The 19,676-nt window shown below is 30.9% G+C and overlaps 1 protein-coding gene across 1 annotated transcript; it reads right to left on the bottom strand.

The window, feature by feature from the left end:
• Window positions 1-740: 740 nt before the first annotated feature.
• LOC129918118 (polycomb protein Pcl) lies at window positions 741-19,540 on the bottom strand. Its single transcript, XM_055998466.1, has 8 exons — window positions 19,346-19,540; window positions 10,415-11,781; window positions 10,255-10,357; window positions 5,364-5,539; window positions 5,096-5,294; window positions 4,734-5,035; window positions 3,855-4,677; window positions 741-1,331 (listed from the first exon to the last, which is right to left on the bottom strand). The coding sequence occupies exons 2-8, from the start codon at window positions 11,755-11,757 to the stop codon at window positions 843-845; spliced, it is 3,435 nt and encodes a 1,144-aa protein (XP_055854441.1). The 5' UTR covers window positions 11,758-11,781; window positions 19,346-19,540; the 3' UTR covers window positions 741-842.
• Window positions 19,541-19,676: the final 136 nt, after the last annotated feature.

The raw sequence follows: 19,676 nt of genomic DNA, 5'->3' as shown, positions 1-19,676 counted from the left end.
TAAAAAAGAAAAAAACAAAATTCAACTACAACATTAGAATAGATAGTAATAGATTTTTTGTTTATTATTTTAGACATCGATTATTTTTATTTTTTACTCATTAATATTATTACTTTTTTTTGTTGAGAAAATACATTTATATTATTTATTCTGCATTATCGCCATATTTAAATATTATAGTTAATCATTTATTATTAATTCTTTTTTTTTTTTATTTTGTTGTTATAAAATTCCTGAAATTGCACAATTAAAACCTGTATTTTTTTGTATTATTATAAGAAAATGCATCTCGACAGGATGCATAACGCTTTGCATTGATTTTATCATGATTTATTTAAATTTTTATAGCTAAGTATTAAATTCCAAAAAAATAAAACAAAAAAAATTAAAAAAGAAACTCAAAACATTTATGAACTGAAAAAAATAATAAAACAAAAAAAAATATTTAATACGAACAGAAAATTCAAACTTGGCAGTGATCAGAATTACATTTTTTTATTTAGTTTTTGCAAAAATAAAAAAAAGAGATTAAGGCTGTGGTTTTGGTAAACTCATATCCACTTTCAACCAAACTGTTTACAATGATTCCCTTTCCTCTCTCTCTCTTTTGTCTCTTTGCTCTCATTTTGTGCCACAGACTTTTTTAAAGCCAAAATAACTATATTTTTATAATATTACTACATCGACATAAGACTAATATTTAATATTAAATTTTAAATTTATAAGGAAAAACGTCCGAATGGTTTTAAACATTTATGCATAGTGAAGATGTTTTTTGCTTTTTTCTTGTGAGAACACTGAGAACACATTCATTTCATGATACATTTAGAAAAAAACACAATTTACGATTCCCATTCGATTAAATACTGCGTGTGTCCACTGGTAGTTCGACGTTTTGCTCGTATGGTAAATTGTTCACCATTTTCAATACGATTGGCCGCTCCAAAGTATTTATTCACTGACAACTTCAGATCGGTCAATGGGACTGCACTCTGGGACTGAGATGAGGGCGGAGCCAGTGTGGCGCCTGTGTATGAATTTGAACTTGAGGAACTGGATATGGAATTTCGTCGACTATTTTGGGGTGAAATTTTTTCAGGACGCTTTCGCAGACGCCGGCCATGCGTCGCAACTGCTGCTGATGGTACACCGTCTAAGCTAGATGATGTGTTACTGGGTGAAGTTGATGGTGGCTGTGAAGATGTTGTTGCTGTTGTGATTGTGCTGGTTGATTTACTGTTGCTTATTGTTGTGTTTATTGATTCGGGTATTGGAGCACGAATTGGAAAGAAGTTACTTGGAATTTGATTTATTGTTGTTGTACTTATGACCTGAATGAGCAAATAAGATAAAATTGCAATTAGACAAGGTAGGATTTTTTTTTTTCAATTTCAAAGTTAAAGTTAAGACCCCTTCCATGGCCTTGATGTAGCTGAGGGGCTTATGGTATATCCTACTAAAAACCCTAAAACTATGTGTTTGCGGGCCTTATTTCCTAAAATGGTTTCCCATGGTCACCAGATCGAAGCGCAGTAGGTTTTTGATACTTATTAATGCTCAACAAATAAGTGTTACCTTTTCGTATGTTTCCATACTTGCAGTTAAGCTGCTATTTATTCCGTCAATTTCATTATGATTTTTGAACAAAAACAACATCTTGAAGGTGCTACCACTCTAGCCATAAACACTTGGTGGTAGCACCTTCCAGATGTTGTTGTTGTTCAAAAATCATAAATATGTAAGTGTTCCTTTCAACTCAAGAAACTTTCAAGGTATCAACTGTAGCGCCACTAGTTGCAATGAGGTGGAACTACTTCGTGAGCACCGTAAATAGGGTAATACAACATAACAAAAGTACAGGTTTGTAAGGTTAAGTCGAACTCTCGTCCTTGGAATCAGATCTAACTGATGAGCCCACTGTCGTACCTGGGCGAAACGCTTTATAAATTTTTGGAGTTGAGGTCACTTGAACTTATAAATTGAATTAGATTCATATTAACATTACAATAATTAATCCCAATCATTTTTCAGAAAACTGATTTAATGAGGCTAACCACTTGAAATTAGTTGGATCCTGACGCCCTACTCTCTCTGATTTCAGAGAAACAAATCACAGATGTTTTATTGGAAAGACTAGCCTTAAAAAACGCGTATTAGACTAACTTCAAGTGGTTTCCCCAAGCCCTTGTTTTCGAGAAGACAGTATGGGATCTACTGCCGGGTGTTTGGAAGCAGGTTAAACGTCTGTCTTGTTTTTTTTTTTTTTTGCAATCAGGGAATCGGCTCTCAGGATATAGGAACACAGAGTTTTAGTACGGGGGAAGTAATAACATGAGAAACAAACGGTCGAGTCGAGTAATTACTACATGAGCAAAATATATAAAAATATTGACAAGTAAGGTCATATATGAAAATTAGAGCTTTAAAACATAAAAAAAAAGAATCTTTAGACTCTATTCATAACTGAAAACCAAAATTTTGTAGGAGTTTGGGTTGCTGAATTATTTGCAATCAAAATATTTCTTTTCCTCCTTCATTCAGATATTTTCGGATCAAAGTCCCGAAACAAGGTTTGGTTTAAAGACATGAGATCACAGTCAACAGGCCTATGCATTCAGCTAAAAAAATTACAAATTTTTTTTTTTAGACTTGTCTTAAAATTTGGAATTTTCACAAATGTTCTCCAAATCCATCGAATGAGACATCAAAAGAAAGGACTCTTTAGACTCTATTCATAACTGAAAACCAAAAGGTTGTAACAGTTCGGGTGGCTGAATTATTTGCAATCGAAATATTTTTATTATTTTTTTTTTTTTTTCATTCGGAAGCAAATATTTTAGGATGAAAGTCAACAAGTTTACAGTGAACAGGACTATGCATTCAAAAAATGATCCTATATAAAAGAATGAGACTCAGTGAGCAAGATTAACGAAGATCCAGATTATATAATTATACAAAAATGTTAACTTTTTCTTGGAATATATTATTCTAGGACAATGATAATTATTCTATGGCATCAACAAGGATCGTACTTTAATTGTAAAAAATTGAACCCTTAGGACTCTATTATGACAAGCGAGTCAAACGATGTGAGAAATACTTATGTCGTCATCCGACAAGAAAACTATGACAATCTGACCGCAGTGTAATCAAAATAAAGAAAATAATGTGACAATATCATTTTTAAAAACGCTAAATCGCTTATTAAAGGCTCAATAACTTTGATTCGCCAAATTTCTAGCGATTCGCAACTAATAATATAGCCCCTAGAAAATCGTAAAATTTTGCAAATTTTATTTCACCTACTACTACCCTTTTCAGTGAAGCACTAATTATTTCAATACCTTTTCTAACTTGTGTTATTATAGCATGAATTTTAATCTTTTTTTTTTTGCTTCAAGGTGGTACTAATCAGGACTTGTACCATAAAAAAAATGGAGGTGTTTTTCCATTTCTGGTACCTTAAAGAGTGTCCTCATATTTTTTTTTGTATTAAAATTGAAAATCATGCGGCAAACATTTTAACACATATTTTTTGATTTCATATGACAGTAGTTGATGAAGCTTGATGAGACAGGGGTCCCTGATCATACACGAACTCGCAGGAAATGAAATTAATATGCCTCAATTATGAACGTATAAGATCTTTGGGATTCGGATAAACTGTTTCTGTCTCTTTAATGTCAACAACTTTAACCAAACATCACTCAGAAAATTAATGTAATTCATAACTACAACAAAATATTCGTGTTTTTTATAAAGACTCGATTCGGATTCCAAGACATTCACATGCCCATTAAAAATGAAAACTTACAAAATAAACAAACACACACACACATACATACAAAACTCACCTCCACATTGGATGATAATGGCCTAGTTCGTCGTCGACGAACCTCCTGATTTGGCCCGATCATTATATCTTTGGCACTCAGTCTTCGTTTAATCGTACGTACTAGCCTCGGCTGGCCAGCAGCTTTGGCAATATCACTATTACTAATATTCGGGAATAGCCCGGAACTTTTTAATGCTGCTATCTTAGAATTAAGATCTAATGTACTCGTAAATATGCTATTACTACCAAAACTGACACTCTTCTTTGAATTGCTGTTCTTTGATGTCACACCAGATGTATTTGTGGCAGTGTGTTCACTCTTTTTGGGCGTAACCATTCGAAATGGATTATTTAAACCGAGGAAATTTTTCGGCGGTGGTATTATAAGATCGAGGGTACCACGACTACTGCTCGAATTCTCATCAGACGATGAATCACAGATGTTGCGAGAACGGCTATTTGATTTTTCTGAATCTTTATAGCCTTTTGACAGTGTGAATGCTTTTCGTTTACGACTACTTTTTTGTTGTTGTGGTTTTGCAGCAATTGGGGGGCATTCTTCTTTAAGGTCTTTTTCCTCTTTAGATTTTTCGGTGGCGGTTTCTTTTGGAACAGCAGATTCTTCTTTGGGAAGAATCTGATCAAGAAGTTCTGTCAACGGATCGGATAAATCTTGCATATTCGTTGATTCTGATTTAACTTGTTCGAGTATTTGTTTGATGGGAATTTCATCGTCTGATGTAAATTTATCATCATCATTTTCGGCTATCAGTTCAGGTTTTGAATTGAATTTAGATTTTGCCAATGATGATAGTTCATTTTGAGTTGATTTTTTATCAATACTAAAATTAAAACAAAAATTATTTAAAATAAAGTAATGTCTAAATGTCGAACTTACTCATGTTCTTCCATCTCCTCCTGCTCCATTTCATCATCATTCTCATCTACATCCATATCCATCTTTTCCTCGTCCTCAATAAAGGGCAAGATATTTAGTTTAAGTTTTTCCTTAATAAACTTATTACAAAGAACTTCATCTTTAAGAATATTTATAGCAGGACTTTGTGGAGGTTTTGTAACACGTAAGCTCCAAACTGCAAATTCTTTTTTCAATTCTCTACCACAAATGAATAACTTTGGATTGTTTTGTAGCGTTTTTAATAATTCATTTTTAAATTCCACTTCTGAAAGATCGAGCATCTGGAGAAGATACAAAATTATAATTATCACAGATTTATGCGGTGGATTAATAGTTCTTACCGATTTTGGCAATTGTAATGCTTTTCTATTTTCAAGGGCGTACGGATAAATTTCTTTGTGTAGATGATGATATTTTTGGAAATTCTTCCTTATGGACATATTGTAGAGCAATAGATGTACTAATTCCACCCATTTGATTTCAAGACGTCGAAGGAATTCTTTGCCATTATTACATAGTAAACAACCAAATAAGTAAAATCTAGAAAATATATGAAATTTTAATTAAATATAAAGATGCTGATGAATATGAAAATTTAATAATACTTACACATCGCCTCTGAATATTGATTGAAGACTTTGTGATTGAACACAATCAGCATGGAACCACTGCTTACATTTACAGCATTGTATCATTTTGTTATCAAATTGTCCGCTCTTGCCGCAATAGCAATAGATTTTCTCGACATTAACACGATGTTTTTCATCCCAAGTCAGTTCACTCAACTAAAAATTAAATTGGAAAGTAGTAAAAGTTAAAATTTAATATACATATATAAAATTACGTTATAAGATTTCCGGATTTATTTTTTTTACATTATTTTTTTTACATATTTGTTCATTCTGCTAAACAATTTCGGTGGACAAGATATCTATTCAAGTAATTTTGCATCGACTTCGAAAATATGATTAGATATGACTAAAAAGTTACAACAGAACTTTCTATTTGAAGCAATTTAAATTTACAGTTTGACTGGACTGGGCAAAGTGTGGATCTAAAGATATTTAGTAAAAAAAAAAAATTCATCGACTCTGCAGTTCGAGTACGAAAAACGTTAAGCAATATTTTACTTAAATAGAGGCCCGGTAACTGTAATTTAAAGAGCGTTGTAATTTTGTCTACAAATTCGGAATTTTAAAAAATGTTCTCCAAATCTATCGAATGAGACATCAAAAGAAAGCAATCTTTAGACTCTATTCATAACTGAAAACCAAAAGTTTGTAGATGTTCGGGTTGCTGAATTATTTACAAGGATGTTATTAATAACCGAATTTATATATAGTAAATAATTACATTACATTACATTACATATTAATTTAATCCGAAGATAAATCTTCGAACTAGACACACACAGCAGCTTCGGAAACTTAGTCCATTTGGCTGATACAGCGCAAGACATTTATACAAAAGAGAAAGACAAAGAATAGAAAGAACAACAGAAACACATATAACACATAACTACGTGGCACAGAGGGGGAGACATCGTTGACAATTGTCTCATAATATCGCACAGGTGGCTTTAGTTAAGCTGGCGATTTAGAAAAACTTCTGAGCCGACCGTTGGGCTTGAACCCAGTTTTGGCTCTGCAGTCATGTACCTATTCCTCTGTGCCATGGCCACCTGCAGTAAATAATTTTCTACTATGAATTAATTAAAACTATTTATTTGAACATAAAGTTAAAAATTGCTAACCGAGCTGACGACAAAACCATAGCTTTTAAATTAATTGTTTTTGTTAACTATGCTAAGAAAAGTAGAATAAAAATGAAATACTTAATGAATAACAAAAAATAATGGAAAAATATTTACAATCCAAATATTTTTTTTGTTTTCATTGGGAAGCAGATATTTTCGGATCAAAGTCCCGATAAAAGTTTTGGTTTACATATATGAGATCACAGTGAACAGGCCTATGCATTGAGCTAAAAAAATTAAAAATTCATTTTTTAAAGATTTTCGAAAATTGTCGAACAGGTACCCCTTGTCTAAAAATTCGGAATTTTCAAAAATTTTCTCCAAATCCATTGAATGACACATCAAAAGAAAGGACTCTGGAGCCTCTATTCATAACTGACAAAAAAAGTTGGTAGGAGTTCGGATTGCTGAATTATTTTCAATCGAAATATTTTTTTTTTTATTCGGAAGCAGATATTTTCGGATCAAAGTCCCGAAGCAAGTTTTGGTTTACAGATATGAGATCACAGTGAACAGGCCTATGCATTCAGCTAAAAAAATTACAAATCTATTTTTCTAAGATTTTCGAAAATTATCCAAGGGGTACCCCTTCTCTAAAAATTCGGAATTTTCAAAATTTTTCTCGAAATCTATTGAATGAGACATCAAAAGAAAGGACTCTTTAGACCCTATTCATAACTGAAAACCAAAAGTTTGTAGGAGTTCGGGCTGCTGAATTATTTGCAATCGAAATTGTATGTAGTTAGCGTTTTATTAAGAAAAAAAGTCGAGTCTTTGTTCAAAATATTGTGGAAACACACTTTTTTGAGTTGTATTAATTTACATCCAGTGAGAAAAAGAGAAAGAGTTTATATTTTTAAGGAGAGTATTTAGTTTACGTCTGGTGCAACGAGATTCTTGCTATCGAAATTTGAATCTGTTGTTTTGTGTGAAAGAATTTAGGGAACAACGTCATGTTCAAAATTGTTAACTTAAAAAATTTCAAATTACTAGGGAGATAAACAACAATATTCAAATATGTCTGAACCTCACTATCTGACCTCGCAAACAGTGTTGAAAAAATTAGCGCAAAAAACAAAATTTTGGGTATTTTTTGTTGAATATTTGAGGCACAAGACATTTCAAAACCTATTTTCAAAAGTCCTACAGGAAAAAAAATATATTTGTATTATGTTGGTTACTGACGTTACATGAATCGGAGACTTAGTTTTATGATTGAATTTTTTTTGGAAAATCTTAATTTAATATAATTATAATGTATATTAGACTGATTCAAAAAAAAAATTTTTTTTGTTCAAAGCATTACTGAAAATATTGTTGGAAATGACGAAAAAAAAATACTGTAAAACTTTCAGCCCTTAATGTTAGCATTTAGTACCGCCGCATCGCAAATTTCTATTTCCCATACGATTTTTATGGGAAAGATTGTGTATTTGTGTTTAGATTTTTTTATCTTTTTAATGGTTCATCCAAAAGGCTTGACAAAATATTTTTTATAAAATTGTCCGCTCTACAAAAAAGCTCTTATTAATTTTTTTGATTTACCCCCGCGTTTCGAAGTTATTCAACTTTAAAATATAAAAAGTAATTTTTTCTCATTTTTTTCCGATCTTTTGACGAAATTATTAGGTTTTTCAAAAAAAATTGGCAAAATTTTCGAATATTTGTATTCTTTATTGTGTTTTGGTTAAACAGATTCTTTTTTATAACTCTCAAACCCCTAATACTATCATATTAGATTTCTTCAATAAATTCGAATTATTCATTTTTTCAACTAAAAATTATTTTAATTAATTTTTCGCGTCCGTTTTTTTTTAAATTTTATAAATGCAATTTTGTAGAGCGTTCAATTTTATACAATAAAATGGTTAAATCTAGCCTTTTTGATGAACCATTAAAAAGAAAAAAAATTCTAAACACAAATACACAATCTTTCCCATACAAATCGTATGGGAAATAGAAATTTGCGATGCGGCGGTACTAAATGTTAACATTAAGGGCAGAAACTGTTACATTATTTTTTTTTCGTCATTTCCAACAATATTTTCAGTAATGCTTTGAACAAAAAAAAAATTTTTTTTGAATCAGTCTAATGTATACAGGGTGTCCCAAAAGTAATGGATCAAACGAAATATGGTGATAGGCCTCCTTAAGGGCTCTCAGAATTTGGTAACTTGTTCATCCCAAATCCTTACGGTTTTCTATTTAATGCAATTCTTGTGAAATTTCGAAAAATCCCTACTTGGCAACAGTATTTTGCTTCCTGCGCCCATTATTGATTTTTGTTTTCTAAAATTCTTTTACAAAAACATTGCCAAATAATAAGGAACAATTAATTAATCAAAATATTTTTTATTCCATACGCCATTTCGCTGCAAATTAACTAACAGTTTCAAGTTTGATAAAAAATCAATTTTTAACTTTTATTTGAGAGCAACACGGCGACAAAAATTTCTACGGTGTGAGAATGGTTTATTATTTTAAAAAGTTGCCCTGCTATTGTAGTTTTCAAAAATGTATAAAAGTTTCCAAAGTTGCAGTTAGATCAGAAAATATTACAATTTGAATTCAACAAAACAGGGGTTTTCACAGTAAAAATACAAACAAAAATAGACGCTTTTGTTCAAAGAAAAATAAACAAATAACAGTTCGAGAAATGTGTTTATTTTTGGTTGTTTTTTGTTCTGAAAAACCCTGTTTTGTTGAATTCAAATTGTAATATTTTCTGATCTAACTGCAACTTTGGAAACTTTTATACATTTTTGAAAACTACAATAGCAGGGCAACTTTTTAAAATAATAAACCATTCTCACACCGTAGAAATTTTTGTCGCCGTGTTGCTCTCAAATAAAAGTTAAAAATTGATTTTTTATCAAACTTGAAACTGTTAGTTAATTTGCAGCGAAATGGCGTATGGAATAAAAATTATTTTGATTAATTAATTGTTCCTTATTATTTGGCAATGTTTTTGTAAAAGAATTTTAGAAAACAAAAATCAATAATGGGCGCAGGAAGCAAAATACTGTTGCCAAGTAGGGATTTTTCGAAATTTCACAAGAATTGCATTAAATCGAAAACCGTAAGGATTTGGGATGAACAAGTTACCAAATTCTGAGAGCCCTTAAGATCCCCTATCAGCATACTTCGTTTGATCCATTACTTATGGGACACCCTGTATATTCATTAAACTCCCTAAATTAAACTTCTAGTCGGAATGGTACATATCGCACTGGTATTACAAAACTGTTGTAACTCAAAATTTTTTTTGCTTGAGGTGACATCAGATATTTTACACAATCATTTTATATCTATATATCCAATATTATAAATAATTTCTGAGTAGTTAAAAGAATTATTTTTTTTAATATGGAACAGTTTTTAAATAAACATTTTTTCGCTGAGAAATTTTTTCAGCGAAAAAATTTTTTTTTAGTTACAACAGTCTTGTAATACTAGTGCGATATATAAAAAGGAATCTTTTCTTCCAACTTGCCTGCCTAATTTGTTAAATCTTCAAGTCGACTTGTTCATGGCATTGACCATATGACAAAACGTACGCATACGACTCAGTTTCCTAATAAAAAAAAAAACAATCCCTAAGGTTATTTATCATACGTTATTTACAACAATATCCTTGTTGCATCTGCCGATAAGATTAGATAGAAGCGAAAAAAACACACCTATATTATATTTTATGATCTTATTAAGATGAACAAATATATTTATTTTTTTCTTATAACTTACCTCATATGGAAGCTGATTTACTACATTTTTAGTTATCGTCGTCTTTTTAATTACTTTTTTAACTGATTGATCTTTTATGGAATACTTCATTGGTTTTGCACATCTACAAAATGAATAATAAATTAAAAAAAAAGAATAATATAAAAAAAATAAATCTTACCTCTTGCACATCCATTGACCAGAATTCGGTGACACTTCGTCAGTACACTGTCGATGATACCCTCTGCCGCATCGATCACAAATCTCAACAACATCTTTATCATTATCAACCTTACAAGTCAGACATCTTGGCTTCAATTTACTTTCATTATTGTCACTTAATTTTGTAAGTTCATCAACATTTGACCAATAATCTGTTTTGTCATCAAATTGCATCAAATATTGTTGCCTATGTTTATCAACAATTGTACCAAGATAATAACGCCCATCGCGACGTTTTACCAATGCGTCTTCTCCAATTTCAAATGATTGCATAGCAATATCTTCAAAACTGACACTTTTTTCCATATCGACGACTTCTTGATCTTCGGTTTCTTGTTCGAGAATTGTTTGATTATCTTGCTCCATGGGCGCCGCGAATTCACTGTGACAATGGGTCGAAGTTGTCGAATCGGGTTCATCGATATGCATATCGAGCATGTTGTTGGAAGTTGTATCCAATTGTTTCATCATCATTGGCGGCGCACATGTGTCTATAATTGTTGTTTTCTGATTTACTATTGGTGGGATTATGGGACTATGTAGACCAGCGGTCGCGATTGTGCCTGATGCTGTTGCTGTTGTTGGTATTGAGGTTGCGTCTCCATAATGATTGTTGATGCATATATTTATTCTATCTAACACTACAGTCGAGGTATTTGTCTGTGGCCCTGCTGACGATGGTCCCCTCGTCGTCACTAGGGAATTTGGCATTTTTATTACTGGATTGGGTAGAGATGATGATGATGATGGAGAATGTTGCAGAGCCATTGTCTGCATAGTCGTTGGCGGTGGCGGTTGTAGATGATGTTGGTGCTGGTGCAAGTGATGAAGATTATGATATTGATGCGGTTGTTGCTTATCACTGTTTAAGTTAAAGTTTGTCTCATCTAAGGAAGGCAATTTATTGCCACAACTGTTATTGTTGTTATTGTTATTAATATTGTTGTTGTTGTTATTATTATTGTTATGCGTTACGATTCTTATTGAACTATTAGTGAAACTATTGTTTACTCCTGAGATTGTTGATGACTCATCTGGTCCGAAATTGTTAGTTATCAAAATTGTCCCAGGCGCTTGTGCAACAAGTTGTGTTGAATAATATGCTGTTGGATTTGTAGCTGGGGCATAATAGGCCGCAGCAGATTGTTTATCTAAAATTAGTCCACTTTCTGGCGTTGTAACGCCAGGATAAGTGGCTAAAGCTGCGGCCCCATTATGATTTAGATAATCAATTGTGGCGGCAGTGAGATTGTGTTGTTGTAAACCATTACCAAATGCTGTTGCGCCTGTGTTGGACATCATTTGAACTCAGACTTTTGGGCAGTTCTGTTAAAAGAAAAAAAAAATGAATATAATTGAAAACAAAAACAGAACTAATTGCGTCACACTGAGGGCGAAGAATAAATCACGTCCCCTCGAGTGATCAAAGTGGTTTTGTATTTTTTTTTTTTTTTTGCGGTTTCCCTTGTGAAAGAAATATTAAACCCATTCTTTTGGTGTGTTATTGTTTGAGAACAAAACGCATAAAATTTTAAATGCTTTTTTTTAATTACTTTTTTGTATTGCATGGATTAGCATGTGCGATGGAGTCAGTAGTCAGGGTGTTTTTCTTTTCAATTATATTATGTATAGTTGAAGTGAAGTGTGAACATGAGCAACACGACTAATAAATAAGTATTTTTAAATTTTGTATACATATATGATTTTATTAAAAAACTGATTTATGTTTGAAATGTTTTCGTTTCGTCATATGGAAAGAACCAATATATGGAAAGAACCAATGCTATATGACAGTTTCTTAAAACACAAAAAGATTACAAAATCGAAGCCAGGTGCACATAACTCCAATTTAAAAACATAGTATTGATAATGGACAATAAAAACGAAATGGTCAAGTTTTTATCCATTATGCAATGACACACATGGAATTGGCTTGTTTCGTATTTCAGAAAACGGATAAAAATGCTTATTTGTGAGAATGAATTGTTCTTTGATAAAAAGTAGTCCAAAAAGTGGAACAAAATGTTCCGAGTTAAAATTTGTTTATTTTTTTATCGTATTTTTTTTTTTCAAATTTTAATATTCTAGAAATTTTCTAAAAATGATATGATGCACTGCGCAACTTAAAATGCGAACAAAACGTAATATTCGATTTTAAAGATCATAATTGTGCTTACTAGCACAGCATTGCTTATTACCATAAATTCACAGAGGAATATTGACCTAGTTTAAGGAGTTAGTGTGCGTTATGCTTCATTGGAAAAGTATGTACCGGATTGTATACAAAAAAAAACAATACAAAACATGTACATTAAATACCTTGAAAGTACATTAATAGACATAAATTTTTTTTTTTTCAAGATATGTAATTGAATTAAATGGAAAAGATACTATTTAGATTCGAGATCATCGTATTTACAAAAAAAAAAAAAAAAATGATCTACCAGAGAGAAAATAACATGATTTTTTCTGATGGAGAATTGTGTTTAACTCAAAGAGTAAAAGTTTGAAAAAATGTTTCAGATACTACACAGAGAAAAATATGACCCGCTAAAAACTAACAGATTGCCATATTGTTTTACCTTCCATACATTTCATAAGGAAATCTTATTAAAATCAACGATTAATAAGGTTTTTTTAAGGAGATTTCTTATTATTTTTATAGAGAAAATCTTATTAAAATTTGACTGAAAAGTTGATTTTTCTTGCAACTTAGCACTAGAACAAAAATCGCGATCAATATTTTCATGGCAGGTTGGTTCAGGTGGTAAGGTGGGCGACTAATGATTTGAAGTCTCCAGTTCGATTCCCAGCCTGGTCATCGTTTTTTTTATTTTTTTGCAGATTTTAAAACAATAAGGAAAACCCGATTGTTTTAATAAGGTTTCCTTCTTGGATGAAAACCATAGAGAAATCTTATTGTTTTTGTTCTATTTTATGTGGTCTATTTTTCTCTGTGTAAATTAATATTTGGGACAAAGTAACTAGTTTATTTTCAACAAGATTTTGAAGTTATTTTTCATCTAATATGCTCAGTAATAATTTATTTGTATGATGGACGGAATGTTTAAATTTGGAGAGAGTCCGGCGGCGGCGATGATAAAAAAAAATTGATGCTCACAAATTCCATAGACCAAAAACCTACACTTCGATGGCATGTGAGATGAGAAATTTCAAATATCTTTTTCGATTCCAAGTTATGTATCAGATCCCGGAATTGAAACACATCAACACATAATGACACAAACGTCAAAAAGCATACACTAACAGACATACTATTTCAGAATTCGGTAGATTTTAGAAGTCGTAAAGACAGTGGCAAACAACTGAACTGATTTTTGTTGCCTGAAATCGAAGATGTCGTTACAAATATATTTATAGAGAAACGTTTAAGTGGCCGTAGTTTTAAATTTTTGGCATATTTTCACCATTTTTTAGTTTTTTTAGAAACATTAATTTTTTTTTTTGAAAAATCGATTTCTTGACAAATATAAATTTTGTTTTGTATAGATAATTAAATGAATTGCACGACTGGGGTCGCACGTACTTGCTCTTATGCTTAAAGTAACTATAATAGCTGCGTTCCTTTGGAAATATTTATCTACTTTTTATTACTTAAAGCTGCTTTGAACTACTTTTTCAGTATAGCAAAGTAGTTCAAAGTAATTTTAAGTACTAAAAAGTAGATAAATATTTCCAAAGGAACGCAGCTAATGTTAAAGCTTCTTATTCAAGAAATTTAAAATTTGATATTTTGAAGAAATTTTATAAGTAGTATAAAAAAATTAAATCTGTTTTTATAATTAATTAAACTCCGTTTTAAATTACCTTAAAACAAAAAACAAATATGCCATTTTATTTCTTGTATAAAAAGGTATTTTTAGAAAAAAATTTTCGAAAATTGTAGGAGCCGTTTTTTAAAAAAGTAATTTTTTATGTATAAAATTTTTTAACATTTTTCAAAAAAAAAGTTGGTATGCCATTTTGAAGAAATAATTAATTTACACATAAAAACTAAATTTCAAAATTTTTCATTGATCCGTTTTCAAAAAATTGATTTTTCAAAAAAAAATTTTGAAATATTTTTTAAAAATCCAAAAATGCGTTTTTTGAAAATTTTCTAAATTTTTAATATTATCTTTACTTACACACGTTTGTATAAAAATTTTCATTTAAATCGGGTTAATGTTGTACGAGATATTCAGAAATGAAAAAACCCGTTCTATGACAGGTACCGTTAATAACGGTACAAAAAATATTTTTTTTATTTAAAAAGTTGGCTCTTATGTGTAGTACTACACACAAAAATTTTAATCAAAATCGTTAGAGCCGTTTTTGAAAATTAACTTTTCTATTTCCGTTATATGGCAGGTACCGTTAGTTTTGGTCATAAAAAAAAATTTCAATTTCCCCTCTAGGGAATCACCAAAAATTTCTAAAAATTCTTTGTTATACAAGAAATTGTAGGACATTATGTAGTTCGTTCGTCAAAACCACATAAAGAGGTATTCTATAGAATTTTTTGAGTTTTTAATAAACTAATAAAATAAAATTAAAATTATTTTTTTATAAATTTTTAAAAGAGTTTAGTATTTCAAGCTACTTTCACCATAAGAGCATGTACACTAGCACTAGCCCAAATTAAGAGAACAAACAAAATTCTTGATTTTTTTTTAGTGATTTTCGATAGGCTGTATCTTAGTAAAAAATGATCGTATCATGACAAAACGAAAATCATGGAAAGCTACATTCTTCTAGTTTTAGGATTTTAATGTTAAATATTTTATTTCAAATAGTAAACTAGCTAAATCATTCGAAATGTTAAAAACCCAAAATTTTCCAATTTTGGTGAGGAAGCGCCATCGAAAACTAGTATTTGAATTATAATGAATTTAAAAGACTCAAAGACGAGCCACCCGAACGTGCGTCACCCAAAAATAGCTGTTGTGTGAGAAAACGTGGATGCTTGTGACATAGAAACAAGTCTTAGCATGAGTGTTGATCAATCGTGAGTACCCATGTGGAAGTAAAGATTAAGCCACGGTTTGAAACTTTCAATTCGAAAAAATCTAACAAAAGTTGTGCAAGGTAGGAGCGTTTCGAAGCAAACAGTGGCGTGTTTTTTTCATGAAAACCAGTCACGTGGCTACTGTAGTCTTTTAAGCCGAAAGAAATCGTGATGTAAAAAAATGGAGAGAAACTAACTCGAAAATGAAAATCATTTTGAATCACGAAAACCCAAGTTCTCGCACAACAGCTCAAACAAGTGATTTTGACCACTTTAAAGATTCAGATGATCTAGTACATTTACATACGAGTAGATACAAATAGCATTGATTTCATTTAAAGAGCGTTCCATTGAAAACCGCTATAATACAGTAAAATAAGGAGAAAAAAGGGGTAAATCTCGGAATGAATGTTAGTAGAAATTTTTTTTGCTCAATATCTTCCTTTTGCCATTCTATAACATATCTCAAAAGTCTAGAAAAATCTCATGTCCGCTTGTCGCGATTTCAAGGTCAAATTGCGAAATGGAGATTTTCAAAATTAGCAAAAATAGGCTATGGTATTATATACACATATGATACATGATTTCAAAGTATTTTTTAATGCTGATTCCAAAAAATCTAAAACCAAGACAATCTGACGTCTCTGGAAAAAGTTATACCTGTTTTTCATCTGTCAACTCATATTATTATAACAGTTGCAAACTTACTGCCGAAAAACCCTTAAGTTATGGTAGATGAACCAAATTTTGCATGAAGATTTTAGAATCCATCATTATTAAAAATCAAAACAATCCATTACAAAAAATATATATACCTACGAAATAATGGTATTTTTTGATGGAGGGGCAAATTTTAGGATATGCACTAAAGAGGATTCTTGTTCATCTTAGGAATAAGTGCTAATAGGCTAATTTTTTCATTTTAATCTTTGTTTGGATATTCTTTAACTACCCTCAAAAATCTAAAAAAATCTCATGTCCGCAAGTCCTAATTTTCTTGGTTTGAAGATAAGGTGCAGATTTTAAAAAATTGAAAAACTACACTTCAGATATTTGTGTCAGATCAACATGAATAAGGTGCATTACTTTTCAGGGATGGTCAGGTTGACTTGTTTGTGAGTTTTGTTGGAATAAGTGTTAAAAAATACCTTTAAATCATGTCGCTTATGTTGGTATACATATAAAAATTTAAACTTTTCTTATTAATTTTTTAAAATCTGCACCTTATTTTCAAACCAAGAAAATTAGGACTTGCGGACATGAGATTTTTTTAGATTTTTGAGGGTAGTTAAAGAATATCCAAACAAAGATTAAAATGAAAAAATTAGCCTATTAGCACTTTTTCCTAAGATGAACAAGAATCTTCTTTAGTGCATATCCTAAAATTTGACCCTCCATCAAAAAATACCAATATTTCGTAGGTATATATATTTTTTGTAATGGATTGTTTTGACTTTTAATAATGATGGATTCTAAAATCTTCATGCAATATTTGGTTCATCTACCATAACTTTTAAGGGTTTTTCGGCAGTAAGTTTGCAACTGTTATAATAATATGAGTTGACAGATGAAAAACAGGTATAACTTTTTCCAGAGACGTCAGATTGTCTTTATTTTAGATTTTTTGGAATCAGCATTAAAAAATACCTTGAAATCATGTATCATATGTGTATATACTACCATAGCCTATTTTTGCTAATTTTGAAAATCTCCATTTCGCGATATGACCTTGAAATCGCGACAAGCGGACATAAGATTTTTCTAGACTTTTGAGATATGTTATAGAATGGCAAAAGGAAGATATTGAGCAAAAAAAATTTCTACTAACATTCATTCCGAGGTTGAACCCTTATTTAACTGGATTACTAGTAAACTACTAGTAACGAAGAAAAAATAATAAAATTATTTTTATTTAAAGTGGATAGATTGAATATAATTCAATTTAAAAGTTCAAGTGACCTCAACTCCAAAGCGTACAACAAAGGACTCATCAGTTAGATCTGTCGTCCCCTTACTAAGACGCCTTATTTTGGTCGATGTTTACCGACAACTTATAAAACTCACAGCATTAATATAGGTACTGTGAATTTTAATAATCTAAGGGAATTTGTTTAAATTAAGACACTTAGAAAATGTATGGCTGATGTAATAACGGAGAAAAAATAATAAAAATTGTTTGTATTTTAAGTGGAGCGATTGAATATATGTAATTCAATTTAAAAGTTCAAATGACCTCAACTCCAATATGGGCGAAACGCTTTGGAGTTGAGGTCACTTGAGCTTTAAAATTGTAAACTACTAGTAGTACTTTGCCACCTCCCATAGGAACATGGCTATTGATGGGACATCCACCTTAAAGCCCGTCGCGACTTGGCACCTAATGTCTATTCTTTGTTTCCAAAGAAATAAAGATCAGACCTTTCAAAATATGTATATTATCTTAAGAATGGTTAAATAATACACAAGTGCATGGCTTTTAAAGGCGAATATTTTGAAAAAGCAATAGTCATTTCTTTTCATAATTTTCAGTTTTTTATTACCATTTCCAGGAAATTTTAAGACAGACTAAGAAGCTGAAGCTATAGCTATGACGATGGGATCAAGCGATAGAGAATATAACTGAATTTAGTTCAATAAACAAGGATATAAGGACCCAAAGAATATATACTTTGTTTCAATATTGAAACAAACATTTGAAATTAGCTTTTATGAAATATTTTGCGTTACTTAAGTTAAGACGGCCTAATGTGTTGTAGCCATTTTATCATTACACCCCAAATATTAATCAATCAATCCATATCATTCCCACACTTTTTTTTCGAATAAGAAATCATCATGCCCGCATTAAATGGAAATCCAACAAAAATGTAGGTATGTTGTACATGTGCAATCAACAATAATTACAACTTGTGGTTACAATATCTATTGCATTTATTTCATCTATACTTTGCTGTTTATTTGTCACGTCGTCGTTTGCATACCTAGTTTTTTTAATTTCTCTAAAAAAAAAACTGCCAACTCGAAAAGTTAAATTATTCAAAGAAAGCACAATCAAAAGTTTGATATCAGTGAATTAATTGGTTTTCATTATCGCTCTATACACGAGTACAAATAATTAGACCGAATGCGAGTGCGACAATGTGGCTTCCATCAATTCCAGAAGCCCTTTGTCACACTACCATCATAAAAACCTACATAAAGTAAGCAAGGCAAAGCAATAAGAAAAAAAAAAAAAACAACAAAAAGGGCCCAACAAAAATGTACTTAAACTACATTCATCCATCATTTACAGAGCCTATGGTGGCCTTCGATGGGCAGAAAAAGTGTAAGGTCTAACATGCGTCGACCAAGTTGAAACTTTCAAAGTGTACAAAACTGCAAAACGCACATTCACACAAATTTTTCTTTGCAACTATGAAAAATTCATAATTTTCTTTTACGCATTTGATGGAAAATTTTATATTTTATAAAACTTTTCATTCAAGATTATTGAAATGCCGCAAAATTTACAAGTGAATGTGGAAAGAAGAAAATCTATGAGAGACGAGACATACACATTTCATGTTAGCCTCAAAAAATAGAAGAAACAAAAAAAAAAAGGAAAAAACAAAAACTTGTGGATTTAAATTTTGTTATATTTTCCTCAACTATTTAATAAGTCACAAGAACTTTGGAGTTTGGGTTTGGTTCTTTTCTAAACATGTAAAAAAGGGAATTAAAATATCCAATTTGCTTGGAGCACAGAAAAACATAAAATCAAAGCAAAAATGAGAAGAAAAAAATGTTCATTCAATCGCGCGTTGGTTTCGTGGAACATAGAGAAACTTAGTTTTATATTTAGCATATTTCAATAACATTTTTTAATGAACAAATTCAATTTACCTTCGAAATAAACACTTGGTTAATCGAATAAACTTAAGTTTCAAGTAGATTTATGATGAAAATATTTGAAAAAACATCAAAAATATGTTTAATCTGAAATCCCGACAGCCATTTTTCGTCCACTGTGTGTATGGTCGTTTTTTTTTTTCGTTGTCGCTTTCCACGATTCGATGGGCGCAAACAATTGGTCTAGATTCAGCTGTTTTTTTTTTATTAGATTTTCCAGTGGAGGTGTTTGTTTCTTTTGTGTGACAGTTTGAGCTGTTTGATTTATATTTTATACCATTTGATGAGTTTGGGTTGTTGTAGGACTGTTTGTGAGTGAAATCGA

Source organism: Episyrphus balteatus, chromosome 4 (genome assembly GCF_945859705.1).
Source record: "Episyrphus balteatus chromosome 4, idEpiBalt1.1, whole genome shotgun sequence".
Classification (NCBI taxonomy): Eukaryota; Metazoa; Arthropoda; class Insecta; order Diptera; family Syrphidae; genus Episyrphus; species Episyrphus balteatus.
This window is presented reverse-complemented; position numbering and strand designations above follow the sequence as displayed.

Bases quoted from the DNA above. Each gene is read 5' to 3' on its own strand.
- LOC129918118 (XM_055998466.1), bottom strand. From the start codon at position 11,757: ATGATGTCCAACACAGGCGCAACAGCATTTGGTAATGGTTTACAACAA. The intron at 5,036-5,095 runs GTAAGAACTATT...TATCTTCTCCAG, and splicing joins CATTACAATTGCCAAAATCG to ATGCTCGATCTTTCAGAAGT. The intron at 4,678-4,733 runs GTAAGTTCGACA...TTTTAATTTTAG, and splicing joins GAGGAGATGGAAGAACATGA to TATTGATAAAAAATCAACTC.